The sequence below is a fragment of the Oryzias melastigma genome, linkage group LG10 (assembly GCF_002922805.2).
Source record: "Oryzias melastigma strain HK-1 linkage group LG10, ASM292280v2, whole genome shotgun sequence".
Taxonomy (NCBI): Eukaryota; Metazoa; Chordata; class Actinopteri; order Beloniformes; family Adrianichthyidae; genus Oryzias; species Oryzias melastigma.
In genome coordinates this window covers 27051445-27062361 of record NC_050521.1, presented here as the reverse complement: position 1 = coordinate 27062361, position 10917 = coordinate 27051445, and the positions used below count along the sequence as shown (strand labels likewise).

Here is a 10917-nt window from a genome sequence, read left to right as displayed (position 1 = left end):
TTTTTATGAAATTATGATAAATAGCAGTTTAGTACTTTTTACATTTCTTTTGTTTTATTCCCGTTTTCCTGCTTCCTTTTGGATTCCTCCGGATCCTAAACTGCATAAATAGGAATGTTTCCTCAGCTTGTGCAGCAGAAGACTGCAGGCTGCATGAGCAGCTGTTTAACACACAGTTGGTGTTAGAAAGCAAAGCGATTTTTTTTTTTTTTTTACTTGTCTTTCTAAGATAATAAAAATGCTGTAATCAGAAACACTCTCCAGTGTAAACATCAATCCCTGCAGCGCAGAATCGCATCAGCATCTTTAGGAAGGTTAGAGGTCAACTCGTCCCCTATGATCCATTTATCCTTCAGTCCAGCTGAGAAGGATTATTGGCATTCAAATATTTTATTTTTATTCTCCAGGACTGAAATATGGACTTTAAGTAAAGAACTTTTATTATGAAAGCTTTTAGTTCACCAAAAACATGCAGATTTCTTTCCATGAAAAACTTTCAAAGTAACTTAACTTTCTCTTTTCTGATTTTTGTGTTTTTAAGAGCCTTCATTAACCAATAAGATTTAGTTTATCCTAGATAACATGCCTTTAGGAACGTGTCCCTTGGCATCCGTCTCCACTTAATTCTCATTAAAAAGAATTTTAAAAATGCAACATTTTCTTTTCAACATCTTTGCATTGTTTGACTAAAAGACAAACCAGTAGAGACACTTTATGTCAACTTCAAACATTTATTAAAAGAATTTTTGAGCCTCAAAGTTTGAATCAATGAATATCTTGCTAACTTTACAGAACTTTCTCTGTGTGTTTCCTGTTTCAAACTGCTGCTGAATTCTACTGTGTTTTACAGCAATAAAATGTGGAGATCCATCTGTGATAAACAGACTTTTAGTGGAGGATTTCTTTGTAATAATAACGGGAAATATTTAGCATTGATCATAATAAAAAAATAAAATGAACAAAAGTTCGACTGTTCTAAGTTTTACTAAAGGGATTTTAGTATTTTTACTATTTTTATTTAATTATTTTCATTTTTTAAGTACCGTATTTTCTGGAGTGTAAGTTGACGTTTTTTTTCATAAGTTAGACAGGGGTGGGACTTATACTCAGGAGTGACTTATTTGTGTGTTTTTGTTTCCAGACATAAAAAGGCTCATATGTTTGTTATCTTCCCAGTAAACATCGGTTGTCCTCTAGCAGTTGTTTCCTCTAACAACCAGTAGATGGCGCTGCATCTGAGTTTAAGTATTTGCTACTGACAGTGGAAGAAGAAGTGTCGTCCAGAATAAACATGGAAAATCCCAAGTTTGAAGCTGCTTAAAAGACTTTTACTGGTCCAAAAATGAATAACTGACTCACGATTAAACGATTAATCTGATGAATTTGACTGTTGCGGAGGTTGGTGATGGTGATCCATCAGGATGACTTACGTCTGTGTTAACATTTCAACTGCAGAAACATGGTTTTCCATCCATTTAAAAACAAAAGAAAACTGAATTTTTTTCAACTGTTACTAAAGCGGATCGATTCTTGTCTTTCATTGTTGTTTTTTGGTTTTGTGGTTGTTTTGGACTTTAACTTCAAGGCCTTTTATTTCATGAAAAACCTGATCACTTTCTCTCCTCTCACAGTTTGACAGCCGCTCATTTCTTGTCCTGCTCTTCATCCCGTCTTTCCTCTTTTCTCCTGGCAGGTATTCTGTCCTTCACAACGGGAACCACAAAGAGCAGGAGAAGAAGCCTCTGCACTCGAACACAGAGTCCTCCCACGAGTCCTGTTTGTGACCCACGGAGACTCCGCTGTCACCGCTCCAACAACCTGGGCTCCCACAGCGCCGCCACCGACGCCGCGGCCGTCACACATCCAGAACTGGAATCCGAACCCTGAAGACGGACTGACAGGAGGAGGACTGGAGCATGGCTGCTGGTTGGGGTGCTCAGCCAGAACCTGAGCGAGGTGCGACGGGGCTGAACAGCTGCAGCCAGTTCCCGGTTCTGCAGGAGTTCTGCAGAGACTGAGCTGGCCCGGTCTGAGCCAGCGGAGAGCCTGGAGCTGTGCTGGACTTCAGACGGGACTTGTGACTGCGCTGGCAGACAAATATGTAGCCAAAGTGATTTTCATACCCATTCAGTGGACCTAATTCTGTTAATATGATGCTCCCTGTCGTTTTCCAGCAAAGAAAGATAAAAATTAGATTTTTAAAATTGTTTCTTGTAAACGGAGATGAGGAGTGTTGATGTCTGAAAGGAGCGGAGGAGGAGGAGGAGGAGGAGGAGGAGGAGGAGGAGGAGGAGGAGGCATCTTTTTGTAAACATCACATTAAACATCACATGTCTGCTTTGACTCAGAGCTGTTTGTCTTTATTTTGAAGCTCAGCAGCAGAAGTTAAGAGGATCAGGACGTCCACTTCCTGCTGGCTGGGATTCTCCGTCTCTGCTCCACTTTGACCACCGACGGTCTCATTGATCTGAGAAAACGAGCTGCTCTCTTTACAAACTCTCGTCTTTTCTCTCCTTTTGTTTCCCTATGAATGCGTCGTCTCCTCACAGGTTCAACTCAAAGCATTAATTATGACTGATGCCACTTGAGTCCGAGTGAAGAGATCTCTTCATTTACACTAACCAGCAGAGATGATACTCAGATGACTTGGAAAGTGTCTGCTGTGATCCTTCGGGAGCCAAAATTAAAAAGCGTAGCTGTAATATTGCATGTTTTTTATGTGAAGTCCAGGAGAAACCAGGAGAAATGATGCTTTTATCATTTTATGAATGAAAACTATTGAAAGTGTTGATTAAAATTTGCATTGATATTTGCTGTTTCATTTAGTTTGAATTAACAGAAATTAGCCAAAAGTTTTCACATTGAAAACCATTTTACAATGAGAAGAAATCTCTCCATTGATCAAGATGAAACCTGAAGAGACAACAGAAAAAGACAAAAATATAGGATTTCTGTTTCAAAAAAAGACTCCAGTATGTATCTTTATCCTCAAGTACATGGAGAAAACAATTTAAGAATGAAGCATGATACTCTATTACAGTGATCTTCCACCTCCAGACTCCAGACCAGAACATTGTCCGACATTAAACCGGTTCATAACATGGAAATAGTTATTGAACGCTGCTCTATTATTTACATACAAAGCTGCTCCGTTTGTCTCAAACACGGAGGCAAACTTGTCAATTTTTCAGCAGACTCCTGGACTGACAAAATAATCTCAGATTATTAAACAAATAAACCGAAAACCAAACCAGAATTTTATTGTATTTTGAGCTTTGTTAACGAAAATCTTAGCGAATGAAAACCTTTGCGGCCTTGTCTCTGTCCACAAAAAGATTTAAGATTCAAGAAAACCTTTATTACTCCGCACGATAGCTAAAACAAGAATGTAAATCCTGTATTTTCGTGTGCTGCTACACTGCCCCCCAGTGGCTCATTAAAGTCTGGTTTCCGGGAAGGAGAAATTCCTCAGATTATTTATTTATTTATTGTTGTAAAAAAAAAAGTAAAAAATAAAGTTGACTTCAATCTGAGTTTCTGCATTTTTTGTGATTTTTTATTATTATTATTATTATTATTATTATTGGTTTAAGGGATGAAGCTATTCGTAGATTGGTGAAATAATTTTATGATGGGGCTGCACGGTGGCGCAGTGGTTAGCGCTCTCGCCTCACAGCGAGAAGGCCCCGGTTTGAATCCCGGCTGGGACCTTTCTGTGTGGAGTTTGCATGTTCTCCCCGTGCATGCGTGGGTTTTCACCGGGGACTCCGGCTTCCTCCCACCGTCCAAAAACATGCTTCATAGGTTAATTGGTGACTCTAAATTGCCCCTAGGTGTGAATGTGAGAGTGAATGTGTGTGATTGTGGCCCTGCGACAGACTGGCGACCTGTCCAGGGTGAACCCCGCCTTCGCCCTTCAGTAGCTGGGATAGGCTCTGGCACCCTGCGACCCCGAAAGGGACAAAGCGGTCAAGAAAATGGATGGATGGATGAATTTTATGATGTTTACACAAAACAAAATCATGCAAAAGTACCAAGACTTCAATGTCAAATCCACAATTTACAGTATGTTTTGACATTTCATTTTTTTACCCATAATCCCTTGCTTTTAGGATTATATCATGGTGGTCTATCTTCAAAGATTGCAACACTTTTTATTTATTTATGTTTATCTGGAGATGATTCCTGTCAAAACTCAATTTCTTTGTCTGAGGAGTTAAAAGACTCTTAAACAGAGTTTTATAATTCAAGTGCAAATTCATAGCCGTTTTGTTCGCCGCCTGAAAATCCTCAGAAATGCAGCATCAGTCTCTTGTTGGCTCCTATTATTCACTGCTGAATTCATGGAAAATTATTCCAGCAAGGATGAATGCAGATGAAGGCGCCGTGGGAGGACTTCAATGCCGGCGCTCAGTATGTGTGGGGTAACTGCTACATTCCCGGGGGGTTCAGTTCACTTTATGATGCTGGAAGGTTTAATATCGGTAAGGAGCTGACAGTCATGCAGGAGAAAAGTCTGAAGATGCTGCAGACAATCGAGTTATCAGTCATGTTGCTGCACTAACGTGCATCACTGATGGTGTTTCATTGTTTTTACTTCAAGTGTCCAACACTTTCTTTGTTCTTTATTGGAAAAAAAAGGTTGTTTCCTCAAAAGTATTTACTTTTTTTTCCAAACAAAAATTAAGACAAGGTTTAACTATGATAATTGCCCCGCCCCCTTATGAAAATCACTGTTTTTGCAGGATTGAACTCCTCAAACACTAAAAATTTTCCTTTAGTGTGATTCTCACTTCAGGAAATAAACTGCATTTGGTCTGAAATCTTAGTAAATTCTGGCATCTTACATCTAAATCCAGTAAATTTTTCTTCTTTTTTGCAGTCTCGTTTTAGGGCGTTACCTCTGCTGAGTTTTCTTTCAGTCATTTTAACCTGGAAACATGACTTTTCCGTTATTCGGATGGTTTTCCAGGTCCAGCCAGGAGGACGTCTGAGTGAAAAAAGAACTCTCACCATTCACCATCCTCGGTGTGATTGACACGAATGTGTCATTTGATGCTGAGATGTCTGCTCATTTATTTACCTTTCTGTCCATAATAATATTTTGAGTTTCATTAATTTAATTAATTTATTTATAGGTGATAAATATGCTTTACCCCCTAAAAAAGTGAAATTAAAAGCAGAAATACAATATATATATAGTATATATCAGCATTATGAAAAGGTAACAAAAAATGTAATGTATATGTAATGTAAATATATCGTCATTTTCTTACAAAGCTTGTTTAAGTTACACCAAACAGACCCCAAAAAACGATATTTTCAATTTGTTTTCAAGATTTATCTGAATTAGTGATTGTTGCAAAAATGTTTCCTTAAGATGCAAGAAAGGTTACAGAATTTTCTGATTTTTTGTATTAAAAAAAACATTTACCTGAATCCTGTTTGGGATGAGATTATGTGACTCAAATGCAGAGATTTGAAACCAAACTGAAGCAACAGGTTTAACAAACATTCTTGCATCGATCATCTGCCCGTTCTTCATCTCCAAACAAGCAAATCCAGGTGAGTAACATTCAGATGCTGCATTAATGCTGAAATTTTCTCTGGAAGCCTCAAAGATGAACCAGATGAACTAGAACCCATTTACGTTTGATGGGACGATTTTAGTTAACATTTTAAATTATACTTTTTTTTCAATTTTTTGCTTTTCTACAATTTTGTCCCGTTTTCTGCACCGTAGTTTTTGTTGTAAATGAATTGAGAAAGTTTCTCGTGGCTGCTGATCTGCTGGAGGAACTTCTGCTAAAACCCCACCAGTAAAGGAAAAATATTTCTCCACAGGTGGAAGAAAAGCGTTAATTGAGAATCTAAAAGGTTTGTGTTTTTGCCAGACTGAAGCTCATTTTTTCTCGTTTCTAATTACATGTTCACGTTTTTGTATTTTTTTCTGTTTAATTTTACTTCTAGAGCTGATAAGAACCAGAAATGTTAAAGTTAGCAAAATAAATGTTGTCTCTTCATCTCTAAACTTTACAAAATGTGGCTCAAGAAGGTTTCTTTTCAATCGTTTAGTTTATATGGTAAATAATGTGATGAAATGAACTTTTGAAGTCCCTTCAGAATAAAGTTTCTGCATCTTTATATGAATGATTCATAAAAAAGGTCATTTGCGTGTTGGGGGTGTTGACTTTGCATCAGAGCTTCCCTCCGTCCTGACTTTAAATCACATGACCTTGACCACTTTGCAGAGTAAACTGAATAAAAACAGGCGTTTAAAAAGCACTAAACTGGTTTCCTCAGGGGTTTTCTCCGTGAGCTTTTTATCGATGTGATGCATTTCTATTTTGCTTCTTCCGTTCCGACTCTCGGTGGCTCCCACTTCTGCTGGCAGTTTCCATGACATCTGCTGGTCTCCAGCTGGGCGTGAGTCGACATTAAAGGCTGAAGAAGTTTGTGCAGCTGCGTGGGAAGCTTCTTCACAGTCTGACATTAAGAAACTCAAGCTGCCCGCCTACCTTAATAAAAAGAGATTACCTGCAAATGGGAGAAGAAACACGGAGGAGCAAAAAGTCTGTTGTAGTGGAGAACATGTGAGACATTTTTCGTAAACCGAAGCAGCTCTATCACAGAAAATGGAGGCACTTTCGGGTCAGAAGTCTTCTTTTTCTGCCTCCACTTCAAAGAAGGAGAGTTTCCCTCCACCTGTGAAGAGATCTGTGAAATCCGGCGTCAGGCTTCAAAGCCTTCGGCTCATTAGAGGGGCTTCTCTGAGCTTGATACTTACATGCCATGATGACCTCAGAGTTCTGGAGGTGAGATGTCCAAAGGTCTCGCTGGATTATTCGCCAGAGATGAAGATTACCGAGTGGCTTCCCAAACCTGGACAGTAAAGCTCAAACATTCTTAGGGGAGAAGCCCTCTCCTGAATCTGATTAAGGAGAAAAGTGTTGCTGTCATTCCCTCTGAGACAGCTGTAAAAGCTCTTTGTAAGGAGGGAATGAAGAAAAACAGGCTAGTTTTAGCTCCTACAGCAATTTAAAACTTGGTCTGAACTTTGCTGACAGATGAAGGTCCCCTAGCTGGAAAAAAAATCAAAACTTTTAGCTTTCTGTGTTCAATATTTTTAATTCTTATGCATAAAAAAATAACAAAAATGTTGATCTGAATCTAAAAGAAGAGGTTTAAGTTCAGCTCCAGAAAAAAAAATGTTTAGCTTTTATGTTGCCATAAAATTATTTGCAAAATGCATAAAAAGGTTGCTGATGTATCTGACATCTAGAATTTACAGAGCAGAGAGGAATGTTAGCAGAACAACTGCACTGTTTTTCTGAAGTGCATCCGATGTAGAAACATTTGCTTATAGATACAGCTCCGCCTCAAATATGTCAGCATAAAAACCCATTTGCTCCCGTAAAGTTCCAGCAGGAGTGCTTATAAGCCTTTTTCATTGCTTCTGGTGAGTCCATTGGATGACGTTCCTGTGCTTAAACTTCAGATTTTGAATGTTTCATAAAATAAAAAAACACCTATATATAAAATAATGGAAATTAAATAAAAAAATGCATCAATTAAATGTAAACAAAAATGGTCAAATTGATCTCTATGAGATGCAAAATATTTGGGAATCAAGTTTAGAGATGATAAACGGGCCTAAATGAAGTTTTAAAGATAAATGTTTTACTTATTTTGTAAACTTAATTTCAAATATGAAACGTTATTTGTGTTTATTTCATTGCATTTTGTAGAGGAATTTCTTCTTTTTTGCCTTTTGGTCTTTTGTCCCTTCAGGATTCCCGTAGTATTCAATTTCGCGCTCCAGCCGCCATCTTGGTCGGTAAGAAATCCCAAATCTTAATGTTTCTGCTCTTTAAATGTTCATTTACGGGTGGTTTTGTTGTCTGTATTGATTGTGTGTATAGTTGTGTTTTTTTTTTATTGTTTTTTGTTGTGTTTTAACTTATGAAGTTTTATTTTTGGGCTGTTTTTGCTGCCTCGTTTTTGGCGGAGTTTGATTCAGATCAAATGTGTACTTTTAAGCAAATTCAGTTTAAACTAAATACAAGTGAGACAAACTTTTCAAGTAAAAAAAAAGAAAAAAACTCAGATAAAATAGGTGTGTAAATAAATACGGGGAAAAAAATAACAGTGGGTGTATCCAGGTGATTTGGGCGTGGCACTTCCGGTGAGCGCCAATTGGACAGGATATCAGACAAGACAAAATTACTGATTCATTAATAGGAGCTTAACTAAAACATTTGAAAACAACTGTAGAATCAGCAAGTAAGATTTAAAGAACAAAACGGTAAATGTTGTGACCTGATAAGCTGTTTATCTATGCTAGTCAGACCAATGAGGTCACAAATGTTTAACTCGCATAATTATTTCTTGTTTTGTTGTAATCAGAAACTGCTATTTAAGAAAATTATCTTCTTAATAAATATTAATTTAACTGTCCACTTAATGTTTATAATCACAAACTGCCAGATCACAAAGAGGACAGTAATAAAAGTAATGACTTTTAGTTGTAGCATGACTCTTTTAAAGGTATTAAACCCCTGTTGTTATTTATATTCCAGCGCTGGAAGATCCGCGCTAATGCTAAATAATGCTTAATGCTTAATAAAACCTTTGAACGCCTCATTTTCAGTGATTACCTGCAGATTGATCAGTGAATTTAGAAAACATTTATTAAGAAAAGCGCCTGGTCATATGAGTAAATAATCTATTTCTGTTAAATGAAATCGTAAAGAGACAAACTCAAAGGAGTGACGTCAGCAGCATAATCCACAATAATTCTTCTGACGTAGAAAAATTCGTAGTTTCAGGTTTAAAAAGAGCATAAGCTTCTCAGATGTTTCTTTCTCTGTGCAACAGTTCTGATAAGGCTAATTAAAGATTAAGGGGACGTTGATCCTGGTGTTGACTTTTTGTGACTGGAGTGTGGGCGTCGGCCCAGCTGGCTGATTAAAATGTCATTTAAAGGCTTATTTGGCTGAAATGAGAAACGCTGATCCGGTTTTGTTGTGGAAGCTTTGACGGCTTGGAGGCTCTCGAGCAGATTAAGTCAACAATTCTGGGAAAAAGCTCATAAAGATAAAGCGTGTGAAGGATGTTATCTTAATGGACACACTCGAAGGGATGAATGGATGGAGTGTATATCTCTTGATTTCCAGTTTAGATCAAAAACGGGAAGAAAAGGACTCACAACATCATCAGTTCTTCTCTGAATCTTTGTAAAGCTTCTTGTTTGGATTAATTGAAGCTCTTCCTCATGGTTGTGTCACAGGAAGGTGTTTCGGAGCACGAGATATAAAATACTGTTGACTCAGGCATAAGGGGATGAGGGAAACTGTTTTAAAGGTTTATGGACAAAATGAAGCGCTTGGCTGCGACAGACTGGCGACCTGTCCAGGGTGTACCCCGCCTTCGCCCATCAGTAGCCGGGATAGGCTCCGGCACCCCGCGACCCCGAAAGGGAAGAAGCGGTCAAGAAGATGGATGGAAAGAAGCGCTTGGATAGTTTGTTTACTGTATTGTTGGTTAAGCACAGAGAAGTGAAATAAAAACTCACTTACTCCAGACTGCCTTGCAGCTCCAGAGATTCTGAAGGTTGTTTACCTGCTGTGATCGCCCGCTTTGTAAGCTGTGGCGAGACTGAAGTCGATCCAGAGCTCAGGATCTGGCAAAGATCTGGCATCTAAACATGTCTGAGCGTAGGACTGGGCGATGTGGAATTTTTTAATAGTTTTTTCCATATTGTGCGATAACGATACAAACCAAACAACTAAATTTGTCAAATTTGAACGCTCTGTGGCTCAAAAAAGAAATGTTTAATCATCCACAAATTGATTAGATTTAAATATTTGTTTCCTTTACTTTAAACATAACAGATGCACTAAAAATCGTGAAACTAGTTTTTAAATAACCAAGAAAAGGTATGTGTGTATATATATATATATATATATATATATATATATATATATAGTCTTGGGGCTGCACGGTGGCGCCGTGGTTAGCGCTCTTGCCTCACTGCGAGAAGGCCCTGGTTCGACTCCTGGCTGGGACCTTTGTGTGTGGAGTTTGCATGTTCTCCCCGTGCATCCGGGGACCCCGGCTTCCTCCCACCGTCCAAAAACATGCTTCATAGGTGAATTGGTGACTCTAAATTGCCCCTAGGTGTGACTGTGGGAGTGAATGGATGTGTGATTGAGGCCCTGCGACAGACTGGCGACCTGTCCAGGGTGTACCCCACCTACGCCCATCAGTAGCCGGGATAGGCTCCGGCACCCCCGCGACCCCGAAAGGGACAAAGCGGTCAGGAAGATGGATGGATGGATATATTGTATTGTTAGGGCAGCTTGTTAGCATTAGCATCATGCTAATGCTACATCTTGGTCACCAAATCAACATTTTATATTGAAATTTCTTTTGCTGCTGTAAGTCCAGTGCGTTTGTCTTCCAGTTCTGACAGTCTCCCCTTAAAAACCACCAAATGTTACTCTGCGTTTTTAGCCAAAACTAAACGTCACACAGAGAAGATTAGTGGAAGTGACTGTGAAAGTTCGGTGACTCATGAGCGTTTGTTTACCTTACATGGAGGCGAAGGAAGTTGAGAGGTCCAAAAATATTTGACAAAATGAGAGCTAATAAGCATAAATAATTAATTCACCATGTGGCAACTAACCGTCTAACTTTAACTCGACCAAGGGGTGAAAATGCTCGCAACTGGCAAGTGTCAATTTCAGACCCTTCGAAATTAAAGTCTGTCTATACACTCATTCATCTTTTTCTACCTAAGCGTGGTTCTCAAGTCAATGATGCTTGTGTGCTCTGACATCGTTGTTCAGAACGGCTTTGCATGAAATCTTAACATTTGTCTTCTGTTATAGAGAACTTGATGGACTGCAGACGTGT

At 38.7% G+C, this 10917-nt stretch overlaps 2 protein-coding genes across 10 annotated transcripts in view; both read left to right on the top strand.

Annotated features, from left to right (window-relative positions):
- htr4 (5-hydroxytryptamine receptor 4) overlaps positions 1-2570 on the top strand; it is a 167716-nt gene extending 165146 nt beyond the window's left edge. For 2 of the 5 annotated variants that reach the window (XM_024260404.2, XM_036213839.1), the window contains one exon: positions 1694-2284. In XM_024260404.2, coding sequence (XP_024116172.1) covers positions 1694-1784 — 91 coding nt within the window. In that variant the 3' untranslated portion in view covers positions 1785-2284. Of the gene's footprint in view, positions 1-1693 lie in introns of all 5 variants that reach the window. The other 3 variants (XM_024260401.2, XM_024260402.2, XM_024260400.2) reach the window with 3 other exon arrangements.
- Positions 2571-6527: 3957 nt separating this feature from the next.
- Positions 6528-10917, top strand: part of pde6a (phosphodiesterase 6A, cGMP-specific, rod, alpha) — a 68117-nt gene continuing 63727 nt past the window's right edge. For 2 of the 5 annotated variants that reach the window (XM_024260345.2, XM_024260344.2), the window contains exon 1: positions 6555-7837. The gene's annotated coding sequence lies outside the window, so the exon portion shown is untranslated. Of the gene's footprint in view, positions 7838-10917 lie in introns of all 5 variants that reach the window. The other 3 variants (XM_024260348.2, XM_024260346.2, XM_036213816.1) reach the window with 2 other exon arrangements.